Source organism: Anser brachyrhynchus, assembly GCF_964034855.1.
Source record: "Anser brachyrhynchus genome assembly, chromosome: Z".
Taxonomy (NCBI): Eukaryota; Metazoa; Chordata; class Aves; order Anseriformes; family Anatidae; genus Anser; species Anser brachyrhynchus.
Window position 1 is genome coordinate 79,732,430 of NC_137697.1, and position 18,007 is coordinate 79,750,436.

The 18,007-nt window shown below is 52.4% G+C and overlaps 3 protein-coding genes and 1 long non-coding RNA gene across 20 annotated transcripts in view; 1 reads left to right on the forward strand and 3 right to left on the reverse strand.

The window, feature by feature from the left end:
• Positions 1-39: 39 nt before the first annotated feature.
• LOC308186083 (uncharacterized protein) lies at positions 40-7,657 on the reverse strand. Its single transcript, XM_080575001.1, has 5 exons — positions 7,499-7,657; positions 5,359-5,535; positions 3,432-3,531; positions 963-1,093; positions 40-326 (listed from the first exon to the last, which is right to left on the reverse strand). The coding sequence occupies exons 1-5, from the start codon at positions 7,547-7,549 to the stop codon at positions 51-53; spliced, it is 735 nt and encodes a 244-aa protein (XP_080431127.1). The 5' UTR covers positions 7,550-7,657; the 3' UTR covers positions 40-50.
• Positions 5,660-7,492, reverse strand: LOC308186094. The gene is made up of 2 exons (XR_013943908.1): positions 5,774-7,492; positions 5,660-5,690 (listed from the first exon to the last, which is right to left on the reverse strand). It is a non-coding gene; the product is annotated as an uncharacterized lncRNA (long non-coding RNA).
• A 915-nt stretch (positions 7,658-8,572) lies between the features above and the next one.
• On the forward strand, positions 8,573-13,330 carry TRMT10B (tRNA methyltransferase 10B). 8 transcript variants are annotated; one of them, XM_080574985.1, is made up of 9 exons: positions 8,573-8,775; positions 8,868-8,976; positions 9,087-9,199; positions 9,798-9,950; positions 10,588-10,666; positions 11,535-11,602; positions 11,910-12,033; positions 12,516-12,708; positions 12,872-13,330. In XM_080574985.1, exons 1-9 carry the CDS (start codon positions 8,638-8,640, stop codon positions 12,885-12,887), a joined length of 993 nt encoding a protein of 330 aa, XP_080431111.1. In that variant the 5' UTR covers positions 8,573-8,637; the 3' UTR covers positions 12,888-13,330. The 8 variants fall into 8 exon arrangements, with proteins under 8 accessions (XP_080431111.1, XP_080431116.1, XP_080431112.1 ...); XM_080574990.1 differs by having other exon boundaries at positions 11,910-11,967; positions 12,606-12,708; XM_080574986.1 differs by having other exon boundaries at positions 8,574-8,775; positions 12,635-12,708.
• A 136-nt stretch (positions 13,331-13,466) lies between these two features.
• Positions 13,467-18,007, reverse strand: part of FRMPD1 (FERM and PDZ domain containing 1) — a 57,483-nt gene continuing 52,942 nt past the window's right edge. For 9 of the 10 annotated variants that reach the window (XM_080574945.1, XM_080574944.1, XM_080574946.1 and 6 more), the window contains one exon: positions 13,467-17,709. In XM_080574945.1, the coding sequence (XP_080431071.1) occupies positions 15,377-17,709 (2,333 nt within the window). In that variant the 3' untranslated portion in view covers positions 13,467-15,376. The remainder of the gene's footprint in view (positions 17,710-18,007) is intronic. The other variant, XM_080574949.1, reaches the window with a different exon arrangement.

An 18,007-nucleotide genomic window follows, 5' to 3' on the forward strand; every position in this document is an offset into this window, starting at 1 on the left:
CGCCCCCCGCGCCCCGAAGGAAGAGGCGCGGAGACGGGGCCCGGTCCCGGTCATGTTTGGCGGCCCGCGCCGCCCTGCGGCTGCCGGCCCATGGCGTAGAACTCGGCGTTGGGGCGCAGGCCGAGGTAGTGCGCGATGCGGTTGGACATGGCGAAGAAGGCCGAGATCATGCCGATGTCCCAGGCGTCCTCGCGGTCGAAACCGTGCGCCGCCAGCTTCTGGAAATGCTGGTCGGTGATGGTGTCGGCCCGGCAGACGGCGAGCGCGAACTCCAGCATGGCCAGCTCCCGGTCGCTCAAGTCGGCCAGCTCCCAGTTCACGGCGACCTGCGACGGGGTGGGAAACGGCTCAGTCGGACGGGTGTGGCAAGAAGCGCAGCTGGGTGACCAACGCCGTGCTCCCCGGAGCAGCGCTGGCGGCGCGCGGGCTCTTGTTCAGGACCTGACCCAGACATCCCGCCCGCCAGGAGTCGGAAGACCGGTCTGTTCTACTTCACTTCTCATTTTCAGAACTGTGGCAGCTTTGCCGAGCATGTTACCGAGGAGTTCTCAAAATGGCACCCGACACCATCAGGAGGCTGCCCCCCAACGGGAGCAGATGCCTCCACAGACTGGATTAAAACAGCAAGGAGGGCAGGCAGTGGGATGAATGCCCAGCAGGTCAGCTAGCCCCTCACACATCTCACAGGGAGGGTGGATGAGGATACACAGACACTCACGCCAAGGTCCTACTTCCAACTGGCTTACTGGTTGGGCTGCTCGCCAGTAAGCCTGCAAAGCCAGGTATCAAGTTAGCGACCCAGGCATGTCAAGATCACTCTCCCCAACGCTCTTGCTGGAACCATATAGACTTAAGCATCACAGTTGTCGGTGAGGAAGCACATACAGATGAGAAAACCGTCCTTATCCCCCAAAAGGACCACGCGAAGGAGGTGCAGCACATACTGTTCTAACTGCACTTACCTGGTCAGCCAGTGCTGGCTGCTTGGAATATATCCGATGAAGCGCTCCATGTGCAACCACACAGTAGGGACATCTATTCGCAGCACTTGTAGCCACAATTATGAGCTCTTTGTCTGCCTTGCTGAGTTGCCCTAAGGGGAAAGCAAAAGATTTGGGATGCTTTATTATCAAAAATATCCACCACAGTACCATTGAGGCAACAGGGAGGAGAGGGCTCTGGGTGCAGCCTGCATGCAGCACAGCCCTGCAGACAGACCTCCAGGGAGCATGCAGGGACGTGCCGCAACCAGTCCCTGATGGCCATCCAGGCCACCCGCTAACCCCGACTGCTGCTCATGAGGCACCTAATTAGGATGAGGGACACAGCAGGGTAACAATGATTCTACATGATACGAGAATTCAGAGGAGAACAGTTACTTGTTCGTCAGGCAGAAACCTGTTACTTTTCTGTACCTGTCTCCGCAGCTAGTGGCTGGGGGCAGGGGGTAACCTGTTCTTTCCCTGACACATACTTGATTGCTTCTTTTACAGAAAAGGGCAACATTCTAGAATTTGCTAGGTAGGCTTAAACAAGTAAACAACTGTTGAAGTTAAAGAGAAGAAAGCAGACAGGAGGGAGATACCCTAGGACTGCAGCTTTGAGAACTTCTAGGGACCACAACTTCTTCAGTGTCTAGCCCTGTGACTTCTCCAAAGAAGCTCTGAAGAAGATGGCTGTACTTTGTTATACTCAGAATCAACACTAATCGTTTTGACAAACAGCTTCACAACATGACTGTGCACAGGACTGGAGTAACTTACCTGGCGATCAGCACTCATATTCTTTGCCTTTTTATCACGTAATTAGAATCAGGGTATTTTGAAACCACACTTTACAGCGAAGGCCAAGGTCCCCCTTCCTCCCCACAAAAGCTATGCTTTACTGGACCTTGCAAATATTTCCGTAAAACAAGTGTCTTTTAAGAAAGTGTGTGAAAGATGCTAATAAAACCTCTTGAATGAAGAGGAATCAGAAGAGGACTTCTTTCTCTGAAACGGATTAGTGCCAGAAGGTGGCAACTCTGTGATACTTCTGGATAGATGCTGAAAAGATGCAAGATAGTACTGAGTACTATCCTGATACTATAGTACATGAGTACTGTATGAGTACTACTCATATAGTACTATGAGTACTATAGTACATCCTGAGTCAAACAGGGTGGAAGTGTGGGAATGAGAAGGGAAAAAACAAGGCTCTCATACAGTTGGCAGCATGGCTTCACTCCAGCAGCACCACCAGAGCAGAAAGCTTCACGCATAGACTGCATGTATGACAGTGGGTGAGCCATAAGGTTGCACTCCTTGCTGTCCGCAAAGACCCTGCCTGCAAACCCTCATCTCCTCTAAGCAAGAGTCTACTCATGACAGCTTATTTTACACAATCCTGATCTTCCTCACGTACCTGTACAACAAAAACAATGAGTACACACACCTCAGTGGCCCACAGCACAGGAAAGAGGAGGGGGGAAGAAGCAGTCCTCAACCTCTGTTTTCTCGAGGGTTAGAAAGCTGCGCAACATTCCCTACATGAAGCCCAGCTTCAGCTGCACTGCTGCAACCAGCCCTCCGTCACCTTCCACTCCAAGGACACCCAGAGGCCACCTGCTGCACAAATCTCCCAGACTGTATGGAAGCAGCACTGGCTTCTTCCTGCTTCTGCAGGATATGGTCAACAGCATGGGTTTGGAAATCCACAGCAGTGTGTCAGGGCCCACAGAGTACATCCTCTCTCACACAAATTTTGTGTATGGCTGATGGCCAGTTCATTGGTAAGAACTGTTGTGAAGAAAGAGCTGCAGGAAGCCTCAGCAAGGACCCTGGAACATCTCCCTTTCCTTGGGAGCTGTTTCTATGCTGGGCCCTTAGCTATAGCTCCCGTCTGGCCTATGTGGCAGCTGCATTGTCTGGACATGTAACCCTGCTGATCTGGAACTCGACACAGACACAGACCAGCTTTCTGCCTCGATCTTGGATCCGCCTCATCACTATGGCCATGTCTGAGGAATCTGGACTCTTGGCAGGCTCTGGTCACCACTGGCAGACCTACTCTGTTCACCTTGCTCAGATACTGTGACACTGTAGCATTGTCCATGAATCCAGTGCCTCTGCCTGTGCTCTACTCGTGCTCTACTCCTGACTCCTATTCCCACAGGCAGCAACCTGTCCTTTTCTGTTGTGACACAGAGCATAGTGTAGCGAAGTACCCCAGCCTGGCTTCAGGGCTGCTTTTTAACCACAGGATTAAGTATGAAGGTTTACACAACGTGAGAAAGCCAGAAGTACCTACACAATTCTTAACTCTGACAGTTGTTATTATGAGGTGAGACAAGGCTGGTGAGGGAATAAAACTGACAATGTCAGAAATGCTGCTTCTAGAACTTTTTACATCTATAAAGGGAAGGGCAGTTTTGAGGTGGTTGTATGGTTTACCTGTCTCCTTGTTCATAATGGCGTTGTAATAAGCAAAAAAAGCTCTGAATTCATCAGGTCGGTGCGACAAGGCTTTGAAGACATTGGGCAGAAATCCAGTCTGTTCAAGGAAAAAGATAAACAAGTCAAGAACTGTAACTTAACAGAGAACAGCAGGCCACATTAGGCTTAGAGAACAATTAAATAGCACAGCAGTACTGAGCAATCTCCACAGACCCAATCTCTATGTGCTTTGAACCCATTTATACATGACTAAAAATGTAATGATGTTGTCCTTAACTAAGTGTTGCTGCAGTTTCGTAGCAGGACTGATTACCTTGGTCACTGTAGACACACCAGTATTGCCTTAGGGCAATATGACAAACTCCTTTTCAAAGAGAAACATTATCACCTGTTTCATCTCCCTGCGCAGAAGCTGTAATGCCCCTTTTACTATACTACAGCTCCTGGAGCTCTCCTCATTCCTTCAGGTTTACCGGACACAAGACAGAGCCAGCCCAGCCCAAATGGCACACTGTTGGAGGTACAGGCACACTGAGTGCGATACGCTAGCACAATGATGTTCTGTTTCTTTCTCTGTTCTCTCCCGGGTAATTGGCAACGCACAGCACATCTCTTTGATGGCACACCATTCACAGAGAATCACTTGCTACCTCTTACAGGCAGGAGAAGCCCTTACAGCGCTCACCTGTTCCAGCAGTCAGCATTTATCAGTGTGGGATTTCAATTGCCCTTCAGTGTTTGGCTGCCAGACACGGTGAGATCCCACTGCAGTTTTACACGATCATTTCTTTGTTGTGATTGCAGTAATTGTCTGCAGACTCTACCAGCGTATGGGCTGCTGTTCTTCACGGTGTTTATGTGGAACAGCTCATAGAGTAGCTCAGGTGCGACTGACTCTTCAAACAATCTCCCTCCAAACAACTGCCTAAGTATTCCTCCCTTCTCACACATCTGTTAATTGATAGTTGACAAAGGGGAGGCTCATCCCCCTTAAGCCAATACTGAATAGTTTGATTAGCAGCCTCTTGCCACAGAGAGTGGCAGCACTTCTTGAAAAGCAAGTTTTCTGTGTTGCGTTGATACTATACACAGGTCTTTTCTGAACCTTCCATGCATTGTCACAGAAGAGTTTTTGTCACAGCATCTGAAATCTGTGCTGACTCTTCCTCAGTATATCAAATTTGTTATTTGACTCATTCTGTTAATAGACAAACTTCCCTGAGGTCACTGTAACAAAGCAAAGATTCAGCACACTCACGGGACAGGAAGGGATGGACCAGCTTTCCTGTGAGAGGAAGGTCTTGGAGAAGAGAAGTCTCAGAAGAGCTGTGGCTTTGTGCAATGTTTCACCATCAATGAAGCATGTGCAACATTCGCTCTCCACAGCAGTAGGGAAGGAAACTCTCGTCCTCCATACACACAGTTGTGTGTTAGGCTTACTGTTCTGTTGTGCCACTGTGCTAAATGTGGTTCCCCATGTAGCTTTGGGTAAAGTCCAAGCACAACAGCAGAAGTACCCTCTTAGCCTTTTAATGTTATCATCAAAACAGCTGCCCCCACTTTTTTTTTCTCCAATTCACATAAACAATATATATATATATTTTTGTAACAGTGTTTCAATTGAATGCAGATGCTCTCCCCAGAAAACCTAATATGCCAACATTCCTGCTTCCGCCCTACACAACACAGTCTGACACACTAGCCTCGGGGAACCAGGAAGACATACAGTGTTTACACTGCAGAATTACCAGTAAAATCCCCATCCTAGAGATCGGAAAGAGCTTTGGAAGAAGTGCTGCTCACCTCAGTCTTGTATCAGGATTGTGTTACATCTACGTGTACGAGAACTGGTCTCTTATAATGTATTACCTACTCAAAGTTTGGACACTTTCCACTGACATAATTTTACAGCCAAACATTTTACCTTCATTTCTACCTCCTCCATGAGTTCCACAATATCATATGGCATGTCCTTCTTATTTGGCACTGGGTATCGTCCAATAGGTCTTGCCGAGCTATCTTCCGTGGTGCTGTATGCATGGCACAGGGCTGCCGTGCGGGGCCTTCTCTGGAGTACCCCGGAGGCTAGGAAGGGCAGACGCTGGTGAAAAAGGAGAGAGGAAAATTTATTATTTGGAAGGACATTTATCGTTTTGGGAGCCTGGGAAGGGAGGGTTTTTCCTGAGCTACGACAGGACTGATGGGCACCTCTGTCTCTGTAAGTCACTCTGTGCTGTTAGCAGGGCAGCTGGCACACTGGAAAAGAAAACCCAAGTCTCACTCTTGGCTTCAGCACTACACTGCTGTGTGGACATCAGATGAGCACGACACCCCCTCACCTCCTTCCTACACATTCTTCTCAGATGGCAGGCTAGCGCTGCTGTTCTGCATAGTCCTTGCTATTCGTGGATCATCCCATCTGCTCCAGTGCCGAACCTGAGGCTTCTCACAAGCTAAAAAGTTTTCTCCACTGCTCTTCACACAACACAACATCACGTAAACATCCAGCATTAGACCTAACAGATCTTCAGTAGCAGGCAGCACTACGAGTAAATTGAAGACTTTGTTTTTTCTTTTCTGATCCACCTTTTTTACCCCAGGCAAAGCAGCCTCACCTCCTGCAGGCCAGTAAGTGGCACCAGATTCAGGCTTTTTAGTGGCCTGTAGTAAACAGCATTGTCACACCAAAACCATTGGAAAGAGTTTGGTACTGATAGGACCGTGTGTCACACTCTGAAATACTGCACTGATGCAGTAAGGAGTTGTGATCTTGCAGTGTCTGGTAGAGAAGCTATAGGCATTTCTAGGCTATGGGTCTAGGCAGCTCTTCAGCTGTGTCTCAAAGCGCTTTACCAAAGCAGCTGCAATTTACAGCTGAGGAGAGTGGCACTGATGAGGGGTGACTCCCGCTGGGTGAGCCTTAGGTCGGCGGTGCAGGTGTGGGAACAGCACCAAGGTGTCTTGACTCCCTGTACAGAGTGTCCTGTGAGCAGTCTCCACAGCTCTTCATCGCTCACCACAGCGATATCCAAACTCCCAAGGAACACTGTGTAATTACCAGTCATTCCAACAGTGTTCCCCACAAATCTGGGGTGAAAATTAAACCTGTTAGATCATGCATACTCCAAGCGTTCTTGTTTGGCATGGGTATAGCTGAGTTCCAAACTGAATTGTCAAAGCACTACTACAGCATGAATGAGTCACAATGATAACCAGGGTCATGTCTGCCTGCTGCTGTGAACGATGACTCCAAGGCAGCTGCACCAGAAAGCATCTATGCAGCATGTATGGAGATGAGCAGAACGCTGCAGCAAGTATTAACAGGAAAACCATCTCAGAAGGAGACTTCAGAGGCTAAGCAGAAAAATAAAATTGGAGTACAACAAGCAACTTCAGGGCCACTGAAAGCAAGGTCTCCTAGCACGTAAAGATCAGCCACGCACGCTGTTTGCAATCAAAGCCAGTCAGTATGCATCGCTACGAAGGCCTGACTGGTTTTCTCTCTAACAGGGGAAGGGAAAAGTGCCCAGCTACGAGGAAGCAGCGCGTGTGAAACGGCAGAGCCTGAGGAAGGGCTGGCAGGCAGGTGACTGACACGTTTACCCTCTGTTTGCAACGACCTGCCACCCCGCGAACGGAAAGGAAAAGCTATCAAAGGGAAAAACAGCCGCGTGGCCGAGGGGAACGAGGCACCACCGGCCAGCGGGCGGCCTTCTCCTCCGGGCGCTCCCGGCCAGGGCCCGCACGCCTGCCTCCCGCGCCCTCGGGCCCGGCCGCGCCGGCACTGCGCCCCTCGGCGGCTCCGGGGCCGCGGCGGACGGCTTCCCCGGCGCGATGGGACCGGGACCGGGACCGGGACCGGGACCGGGACCGGGACCGGGACCGGGACCGGGACCGGGACCGACCCGCTCCCCTCGCCCCGGCGCAGCGGGAGCCGGGGCCGAACGCCCCGATGGGCCCAGGCCGCGGGCGTCGCCCCGGCGCCGGCACCCGACCGCCGGCCCGGCCGGTGCCGCTCCGGGCCGCTCCGTGCCGTGCCGAGCCGGGCCCGCTCCCCTACTCACGGGCAGGCAGCCGCGGCGCAGCGCCAGGCCGCGCAGCAGGGAGCCGCTCATGGCGCGTCCTGCCCCTCTCCGGCCGCTGCTGCGAGGCGGCGGGGCCGGCCCAGGGAGGCGGGGCGGGCCCGGGCTGCCGCTGCCCCGCGGCCTGGCGCCAGATCCCGCGTCCGGGGGCCCGCGGCGGCTCGCGGCGGCCGCAGCAGGGGGCTGGCGTTGAGCAAGTTTGCTTTAAAGTCCCCTCCTAGGCGCAGCAGCAGCGCTTGCGACCTGTGCCATCTGTCAGGTGAAGCCAGGCAGGAGCAGGCAAAGGCCACGCTCTGGGTCCCAGCTCTGCTTGGTGTTGCTTGTAAGGGGCAGAGCTGCTCTCCGCTGAGTTTGCCACAGCCATCCTGGCCTGCCGAGGGCTGCAGCTTCAACACGGACTGAACTCACTGTCTGAAAAGCAGTGGGTAAAAGAAAATAATTAAAAATCAACGCGTGCCCATAGGGGTAGGTGTTCAAGAGAAGGCAACTCTGACACAGTGTTGTGCATCTCTGTGCATGACCCCATCTGCTCGAATCAAAGGGGCAACCGTCCCCAAAAGTGCTTTTCAGGTGCTTTAGAAACCTCTCCGCGTGCAGGAACGCAATCCAGGTGATCGCAGACCCTCGACTGGTCACTGTGAAGCACAGGGCGCCTGTGCACGGCAGGCAGTTGTTCTGGAAGGCAGCGCAGACAGGCTGCTTTGCGGGGTGCCCGTGCCCAGGGCAGGTGCCGGTAGGCAGGCAGGTGCCCCGCTGAGAGACCGGGCCGCCGCCCCCCCCGCCCACGGTGACGGGCTCCGAGGTGAAGCCAGAGTCAGTCAGAGGGCCCGGGACCCCAGCCAGGCCGGGGGGGTTCGGGCAAGGCGCGGAGCCTCTGCGTGAAAGCAGCTCCCGAGGCACCGGGCAGGCCGCGGCCGAGCCTTCCTGCGGCTGTCCCTGCGCAGCAACGCCTCCCTGCCGGCCCCCGGCCCGCAGCGCGGAACGAGAAGTGCCCGCGGCTCGGCGCCGGGCCCCGGGGTACCGCCCGCCCGCTGGCCGCTGCCCTCCGCTCCGCCCTGGGCCCGCCCCCCTCCGCCCACCGCGGGCGGCCCCGGAGCGGAGCGCAGCGGAACGCGGCGCCGATGGAGGGCGGCAGCGCGGCGGGGGAGGCGGCGGCGGGGGAGGCGGCGGCGCTCCGCGAGGCCCTCCGCCTGCTGCGGATCGAGCCGTCGGCCGCGGGCCCGAGCGCGGCGCGGGCGGGCGGAGCGGAGCCGTGCTCGGTGGGTGCCGGGGCCGGGGCCGGGGCCGGGGCCGGGTCGGCGCCGGGTCGGTCGCGGGCCCTGAGCCGTGTCGCCGCCCTCCCGCCCCGCAGAGGAATGTCCTGCGGAAGCGGAGGCGCTGGGAGCGGGTGCTGGCGGCGCGGAGGAGGCGGCGGCGGCAGGAGAGGGAGCGGAGCCGGGCGCGGCGGGCCGGGGGCCGAGGTGAGGCGCGGAGCGGGGCCGGGCGCGGCTGGGGGTCGCTGCCCGCCCGGGGCGCAGGCGGGACGCGGTCGCGGCGAAGCCCCGCGACCTCTCTCGGCTCTGTCCCGCAGGGGCTGCCCGCCGGCACAGCAAGGCCCTGGCGGAGGAGCGGCTTCTGGAGGCCCGGGCGTCGGGGCCCCGGCTCTGCGTGGACCTCGGCATGGCCGACAGCATGACGCTGAAGGTACGGGGCCGCTGCCCGCTGCTGCCAGCCCGGCCTCTCCCCCGGGCCCTGAACCTCCTCAGCGCGCCGGGGACTCGTTCTGCTGCGGCCTCAACGCGGCCCGGCAGCCGCTGCCGCCACCCCTCAGTCCTGCGCTGCGTCTGCGGGAAGGATCCTGGCAGGAAGCGCTTCAAGGGGGGGCGCGGAGGGCGGCGGCAGCGGGCGAGGAGGCAGCTGGGCAGGTCGCCGGTCTGTCCTGGCCCTGCTCAGAAGCCCTGAGGAGCCCACCAGCTCAGCTGGAGCTGGGGCTGATGAGGGTGCACACACCGAGGGGGATGTGGCAGCTCTCCTGAGCTGAATTTCTTGGGGGACGCAGGACCCTCCTGGTTTTGGCCATTTCTCCACCTCAGGGCCTGCCTCTGGCTGTTGCTCTCCAGCACAGGCTGCCTGGGCACTTGGCAGTCGGGGTTTCAGCGAGACCTGAAGGCAACAGAGCTGCGCTCCCTGCACCTTCCCTCAGCAGCCAGCCAGTGTCATGCATGGCAGACAGAGCCATGGTGCTCCTGGCCCTGAGGTTTGTGGGTCGCTTGTTAATATGATGCTTGTTATCTCTTGGAAGGAAACAAGCCGCCTTGCCTCTCAGATCAGGAGACTCTACGGGGCCAACAGACAGGCCGAGAAGCCATTTTGGCTCTATCTGACGGAGTTTGTCGTGGGCTCGTTGATCTATGAGGAATGCTTTCGTATGAATGACGGCTTCTCCAATTACTTGGTAAGGGTTTCTGTCTACAGTGCTTTTGAGGCCTAGAAGGAACGCCTGTCCCATTCCAGTGGCTTGTTTTCCTGTCTAATGGCACCCTACAGCCATGCTGCTAGCCCTCCATGTTGACCCAAGACAGGCTGAGATGTGCTCAGATGAGAGCTGTGAGTGGTGTCGGCATGCAGGTCCGTGGTAGGCTGACCCGGCCTTCTGTACCAAGCTCAGTGGGACTTACGGATGGGACCCACGCATGCAGGTTACGGTAGTGACATTGAGCTATGTGTTCTGTAGCACGCCTGGGGCCATGTGTTGTAATAGTGAGGGGAGAAAAACACATGAAATGGAGATTCCTGAATCTTTCAAGAATTAAAATCTCATTTGAAATTAGGAAATTGTTTATCTCTCTATCTCAAACCATGTCTAGAGATTTTGATGAGAATTTAATGGATCTTGAGGTACTCAATCAGTGCCCACGTAGAATTTTTTTCAGTTAAAAAAAGAAAAACAAAACAAAACAAAAAACTTATTTGTAGGGCTCTTAACACCAAAAAGCAGTGGTATCAGTTTCAGTATGCTTCTTTCTGTCCGGGAGTGGGTGGCAGCTGAACTTAGGACTAATGGGCTTCTCTCACTGTGTTGCATTTTTCAGATGGATACTACTCAAGAAAGTTACCTGGACCTGTTTCCTTTAGATGCAATTGTTTATCTCACTCCTGACTCTGAGAATGGTAAATATTTTACTTGCTTTAGGCACAGGGAACCAAGGCATAGGATTGATTTTTTTTTTTTAAGCTTTTATTTTAGTAATATTTCATGCATCGTATGATTCAATTCCAAGCATTCATTGTCTCAAGCTGCATGAGATATACAGTGTCCTTAGATCAGATGCTCAGTCTACTGCAATTTCAATCTGTTTGGCACGGGATGAGGTTCTGAAGCAGTGCTGCTTGTGATTTGCAGCAAACCTAACCTAAAACTCTGTGTAGACACCTGCAGTTTGTTATGCTACCAAGTAGAAAAGTAGAGATGCTGTGGCAGTTTTGGATGCAGTATAAACAGCATCTTTCTTGGAAATAACACAGTGGCTACAATATCCCCTTTATTGTTTAATTTGGTGCTGAGTTCATTTTCTCTTCTCCCTCTGTTTCTACCTGGCCCCATGTTCATGGGGACACAGATCCCTTTCCTGTTCCATGAAAGAAAGCAGTTCTGATAAAGAATCTGGTTAGGGTGTGTGTGTGTATTTGTTTGGTAGGTGACCCTGACAGTGGGAAGCTAACTGCAGAGCAGATTAGGATCACACTCACCACATCAGCCATGCGCCAGAATAGAAGTTACGACAAGGAGCAAAGCATTGCTTATAGAGCTACATCTCTGGCAGTCTGTGCTTTCAGTCTACGTGTGCTCTCCCCTTTTCACGCTGCCTGCAGGTTCAGGCAGACACTTCTGTCTTAGAAGCCTTGGCTTCCTGCACAGTCTGAGGGTGAAAGGTGACTGGCCACAGCTTTCTCATGTAAGTTGGGCCTTGCCTGGAGAATGGTGTAGCGCATGACTTTACTGTTTTAGGTGATGAGCGTGTACTTATCTTGTTTCTAGTCCTTGAAGATATTGATCCAAAAAAAGTGTACATCCTTGGAGGCCTGGTGGATGAAAGTATTCACAAGGTGAGTAGTAGCCTGTTGGAACCTGAAAGTCTGGTCTGCCCCACGTTCTACTGAGCAGACATCCAAGTGGCAGCACCCAGTGCTGCTGCTGCTGCCCTAATTTGAGACATCACTATTGTGCCACCATCCGTTTTTCTCACAGAACTTCAAGGTTCTGCCTGGATCCAGCACCAGGCAGAGACCAGAACAGTCTGAGTGAAATGAACTCCAGTACAGTTTCCAGCTTCACAGCTGCTTGTACTCAAGATGATGTGCATGCTATATATGTTTGTGCACGTTGGGTACCTTGTTCTTGTTTCCCTTACAGAAGCTGACCCTGCGAAGGGCACAAGAGCAGTCCTTGCAGACAGCCCGCCTCCCAATTCGTGAGTACATGGTAAAAGCTGTAAACACCAAGAACTACCACTCAGAGACACTGGCAATTAATCAAGGTGAGGGGCTGGGCCATGTCCTGGCATGTGCCTGGGTGGGTAAAGTTAACAGGCTCTGAAAGAGCATTCAAAATGGAGGCATAGTACTGAGTGGTGGGGGAAACTGGTAGCAGACTTTTCTTTTGCTAGGCCTTGTCCCTAGTGTTTCAGCTTTAAAGGTCTCACACTCTTCTGTATCAGCCCATTCTCAGGGAGCAGGACTGAATAACTAGCTTTGCACAATTCAGTGTGAGGAGGCTGCCCTTGCTAGAACGCACTCAAGGTCCTAGGCAAGGGAGGACAGGCCTGTGTCAGCCTGAATCAAGGCAAGTTGCTTTGGCTGACAAAGCCTGTGCTTTTCCTAGTCAGAGCTTCCCTGTCATCATCAAAACAGGTATGTCACTTACTCTCAGATAAGCTACCTTACACATTTGCTTGTAAGATTTGAAGTGAAAAGGAGCACAAGCCCTATGCTAACCTCCTCTAGCATCATCTGTTCTCAGTTCCTGATGTTTTGCAGCCAGTGGAATATGTAGCGTGGCTTGCCATGGATAACAGTGTCAGAGCATGGTACATCCCTCTGTTCCTAACAGTCTTTGATGTCTTGTCAACTTACTACAAGACCCGAAGTTGGCCAGATGCCTTGAAAGCTGGAGTTTCTTCTGGAAAAGGCTACGTGCTTCCAGATGCAGAGAAGTAAGTGGAGATACCTCAGCATGACAATGCACAAGAAAACTCTTTTATTTTCTGATGTTAAGGAGTTCTGCAGGGAAGAGCAGCAAACTTCAGATTTCAAGCAGAGGCACCAGCGTGAACGTGTGTAGAAAAAACAGCTCTGCTTAAATTTATTTGCATACAGACCTTGTCAAGAGTGACACATTCTGCCTCAGCAGTACAATGCTGGAAATGACTTTTCATCCTGAAATGGAAAACAAAAGCCAGTTGAGCCTTAGCATCAACGAAGAACTGACAGGAATTCAGTTTAACAAGCATCTGCAAACAAAAATGGAGAATCTGTGACTCTTAAGCCTGCAACTGTTCTAAGACAGGGAGGAGAGCTTAACAGTATTTCTTTCACCTTGATTAAATAGGAAGAATTGCAGAGCACATTGTTGAATAAAAGTCCTTCCTCCCAAGGAAAAGAACAGTGCTGTTCTAATTGGGGAACCCAGTATGGGAAGAGATTCTGCAATGAACAAAGTTCCTAGGTACACCATGTGCTATTTTCTTCATACCTCTTGAAGACTTGGTGTGTTGCCGAAGCCTGTAGGTAATTCTGTGCATGCTGCTCACAACCTAAAATAAAATGTTTAAAGTTCCATTGCATCCTTACAGTTACTGCTGCGTTATCATTATCCGTCGTCCTGCACTAATGTGTGAAGTTCACTAACTCTGATGTTCCTCTTGAAAAGGTATCTGGGATTTGACTATGCACAGAGCAGAACCATGACGCATTTTATGTCCTGAGCAGAGAGCATTTTTGATGCACACAAGATAAAGTTACCAAAGTCATTGTTGCTTTAAAAACAAACAAGAACACCTACTGTCAATGACTGAAGCTGTTGATAGGCAGTAGTTGTTGATCCCCATATAGGCTGAATTTGTCTTTGCAGGTGCCTGTTGCTTTGTTGTATCCCATGGGCTCTTCCTGTTTGTAGTCACATTGCCCTACTCATCAGTTGTTAGTGCATAGTTAGGTGTCACTGCACCCTGCTAAAACAGCAAGTCTGCACTTTGGCTTAAGTATAAGAGATTTTAACTTGCTAATTCATCCCCTGAGATTGTTAGGCAGCAGCACACACACTAACTAAAACGACCTGCCAGCAATAACTGTCACGAAATCCTGCTTCAGTGAATATTCAGCTATCCTCCCCAGTGGCTGAAGGCACTTTAGCCTCTGCAGCTAGGAAAGCAGATGGCCCTCGGGTAGCTTGCTGCCTGTAGGTGCACAGTGAGCGGCAGCACCTACAGTGGAGTCAATGTAGGGCTGCTAAAGGCTGCCAGATTCTTATGGGTGCTTTTCAGCATCTCCCTGGCTTGCAAGGTCCCTTAGGACTGCTAGAACATCCGTGTAGCACCCACCAGCCAGCACCCTCAGCTGCCTCCATCTCCTACACCAGGGTTCAGCTGCAAGGACTTGTCCTTTACTCCAGAATCATGGGACAGTCCTGACCACCCACTGCCTGGGCACATGAGATGGGGTGACCTTGCATGGAACAAGGCAGCTGAGGGTCTGCCGGCTCCCCTTTGCTGCCTTAGGCAGACCCCTCCATTCTGAGCACACTCATCTGCAGGGACTGTTGAAAGCACCACCCCTGCAAGCAAATTCCTAAGTCAGAAAATAGCGCTCAGAGACCTTTTCCTGCCTTCTTTATCACTGGAGAGCTGAGGATGTGCCTCCAGCAGTGGAAGGCACACTGATTGACTAGACAACTTAGAAAACATTTACATGCTAACAACTCATACGTAGCTAGGGATACCTAGTACATAATGCAAGACGAGCTACTGACAAGAAAGTTGGGAAAAGGGGCTTGCCTTCTCCAAGGGAGGCTGACATCATGGTTCATCTCCATGGCTGTCAAGTTGGTACTTCAGTCTTAGGACTTCCTTTTTCAGAAGACAGGGATTCTTAAATAGCTGTTATAGCACAGCGAGGGGGGCAAAGGGAAGAGGATGCTGATTAGGGACTTTCTTTAGCATCAGCAAATGGAAACAGAAGATATGGCTGACATGCAGAAACCATGTCAGAAGGAGAGGATATGGTGTATCCCCAGCCTGGGAAAACCTCTATCACCTTTGCAAAAGCAGTTAAACAGCATATATATTTTTTTCCCCCCCTGAAGTGTTTTCTATCACAAGCTCAGCCACAGAGGCTGGACCAAGCAGCCTGGGTTTCTTTGTCAGAGCAGGGTGGGCTTTGATCTCACTCAACTTCACAGCCTGCTTGGTCATCTCTCTGCCTGGCGTGTTTGTAAGGACTGAGGAAAGGCAGACAAAAGGCTCTCTCCACAGGTGACAGAAGGCGGCTAGGCCACCACCCTGAGACTGGCCATCTGCAAAGCGTTCAGGAGGTGAGGGGTGAACCCCAGGCTAGATATAAGTTACTGAAGCGCTCTATGAGTTTGCATATTACACAGTGCTTGTGTACACAGAATTACACAAAGCTTGGCTAGAGCGGGGCATGCCCTTCCCCATGGCCACCCCTGAACTGGGCAGTTGCCGATGTGCATGGACATGCCCTCCCATGACTATTTGCTGAGCTGGGGGGTCTAAACATCCTAGGCAGGAGAGCCTGGTAATGCACGGAGGGAACACATCTGAGCTCCTCTCCACTCACTGCATCCATCTGCCACCAACTGGCCTGTCAAAACAACGGGGGTACCCTGAACTGCTGCAGAAGGCAAAACATGGCAGCAGTAAGGGCTGTGTGCTGGCGAGTGAGGAGCTTGGTGCCCAGGTCTGGGCAGCCTTGCCTGTGAAGCTGCTGGTGAACAGCCTGCACAAACTGGTGATAGGTGCCTACCACATCCACGAGCGCGGCCCTGAGCTCCTGCTGCCTCTGCCTGCACAGCCGGCAGTGTGTCACCTGGAAGCAGGCCACTGCCAGCTGAACAAGGTGCCCAAATGTCACCCTCAAAGCATCCTGCAGTTCTTCAAGTGGCCGCTCTATTTTCAGAAGCTCCTTGCAACTGGACAGCAGGTCCTGGGAGGCTAAGCCAAGGGCACCCTTGCTCTCAGCACCCTGCTCAGCACATCGGTCTTGCAGGTGGGTTGCTTGGCTCCCTGAGAGGTTTCCCACAACCTCCCGGAGCTCTGTAGTGTAGGCTAGGAAGCAGGAGAAGTCTGCGGGGCTCATCTGTGCTTGGTCATTCAGCTGGCTGAGGGCTTGGACGTGAGGGTCCCACACAGCCTTGTCCCTAGCAGTGGTCACAGGGTAACTGTCCACAGAGGACCCAGGAAGACTGCGGTTGGTGGATGGTGGGGTAGTGAGGGGCTGCAGAAACAAGCTGCACATAGGAATGGTGGTTTCCTGCTCTCCTTCTTCATCAGGCCTGTGGAAGCAGCTGACATAGGATAGCTGACAGCTGCACTTGTCCATTCCAAATTGTGGTGGTGATGTCTTCATCATGGAAAATCCCCAAAATCTGGTCATGATGGGTCCAGAAAGCGCCTGCTCATCCTTCTTATGGTTAAAGCAGAGGAAGGAGTAATTTGAAGTCCTGTGGTCTCCAGCTCTTTTTTCCAATGAGCCCAAGGGAATTGGGCCTGAGGAGATGGAAAGCCCTTGAGAAGGAGTCAGGGGAGAGTCTTTCTCCACTTCTGTAACCTGTTCTCTGGGAGAAGTCCGAACAGACCAAGTCTGTTCGTGAGCAACATTTTCTGTGTGTTTTCTGGACTCCCCTTCATCCAGCCCATGTCTGCTTTTCAACTCTTTCTCAAAGGGTAGTGTAGCTGAGGACGTCTGCATCTCCTTTCTGACAACATCAACCTCTAGGCACCTACTGGTCCTCTGAGAGTCCAAAAGCTCTAGTGGGGCATCTATCCTCTTCTGAGATGGGCTGGGTGAAGTTAGGTCTGATCTCGCACCAAATGAGAGCCAGGAGAGGCGAGTTATAACCCCTGAGGTGCTGCTGCAATCTGTTAACAGCTGGGTTGCATCTGGAAAGCCCATGTGATTTTTACTGTGCACTTTCTGTAAGGCTTCCTTGTTTATTTCTTGTCTGTTTTTTGCCTGTGATGAGGCATGGTCACTCTTGTAGTCAGCACAGCTGTCAAGGTTAGCTTTTCCTTCTTCACAGGGAGCCAGGACAGGCTCCTCGCATGTAGCTTGCCTGCCAGCAGTAGGAAGCAGATCCTGGTCCCGTGCCACCCCATGGGGAATGGCCATGCTGGCACCACGGCACGGAGACGGCAGAGTACATTCATTAGCAGGGCAAGTCACCTCTTGGACCTGGAACAGAGGGACACTGCCAGCCTCATGCTTGGCTTCCATCTTCTCACCCTCCCCTCCCGGTGCTGCTTGGGCCAGCCAATCTCCGATGCTCACACAACTCTCATCACTTGGCCACCCGGTATTTACCTTCATTGTGGGACTTTCCTGGACAACTCTGCTTTGTTCCCTGGGAAGGTACATGGGCTCCTCCAGGAACAAGAAAGGTGGGTATACAGCACGTGCTGGACAAAGGTCATCCACAGGTATGGCAACATCTGCACTCTCCTCCCTGTGGTCACCCTGCAGGCGAACAGCTGAAATGGAAGAAACCACCAAATCAGTCACTGACTTTGTTTCCATGGTGTCAGGCTCCATTTCCATCATGTCAGAGGACGGGTTTGTGCTAGCAGTGTCTCTCTGGGCCTGGGTGGCAGCAGGAAGTCCCGATTCTGCATCCTCCTTGAAGTTCTCTGGGGAGGGTGGATCTGGGGGCTGAGCAAGCAGTGGTGGTGTGGGTGGCCAAGTGCAGTAGCTCTGCAGAGAGTCTGGTAAAGCCAGTGGGAAAGTGACCTGTGAGGTGTAATTGGTTTTCAGAAAAGATCTCCTCTTCCTCAGGCTCTTGGCATATGTCAGCTGCTTCTCCTTTCCATACTTCTCTCTTGCTGTCTGCCTTGTCGTTAGGTTTTCCCCCAGGCTGTAACACCTTGGTTTCTTCAGCATGCAGGAGTTGTCTGTACCTTCCCGGGACATCATCTTGTAGCCTGCTGGCAAAGAAAGAAGATGCAAGTCAGAAAATGGCCCCAGGCAGCAGGATACAGATACACGTACATAGTGGGCCAAAAAGCTTTTAACTCAAGTCCTGCAATTGCAGACATAAGGGTTTGGCAGCAGAGCCTGCTTCCTAAGTGCCAAAGGAAAGCCTCTCTTATTGTCACGCACCAACTTGGACTGAGCTACACCAAGAAAAATGTATATGGGCCTATGGCTACAAAAACTGAAGTAGAGGATTAGTTATGAAAGGAGCTGGAGAGTCTCTCCCCTCGCTTACTGAAGTCACTTGAT

Coding starts and splice junctions, on each gene's coding strand:
- TRMT10B (XM_080574985.1), top strand. CDS start 8,638: ATGGAGGGCGGCAGCGCGGCGGGGGAGGCGGCGGCGGGGGAGGCGGCG. Junction 8,977..9,086: donor GCGGCGGGCCGGGGGCCGAG/GTGAGGCGCGGA, acceptor TCTGTCCCGCAG/GGGCTGCCCGCCGGCACAGC. Junction 12,034..12,515: donor GACACTGGCAATTAATCAAG/GTGAGGGGCTGG, acceptor ATCTGTTCTCAG/TTCCTGATGTTTTGCAGCCA.
- LOC308186083 (XM_080575001.1), bottom strand. CDS start 7,549: ATGAGCGGCTCCCTGCTGCGCGGCCTGGCGCTGCGCCGCGGCTGCCTG. Junction 3,532..5,358: donor TGGAGGAGGTAGAAATGAAG/GTAAAATGTTTG, acceptor TTCCTTGAACAG/ACTGGATTTCTGCCCAATGT. Junction 327..962: donor AGCCAGCACTGGCTGACCAG/GTAAGTGCAGTT, acceptor ACCCCGTCGCAG/GTCGCCGTGAACTGGGAGCT.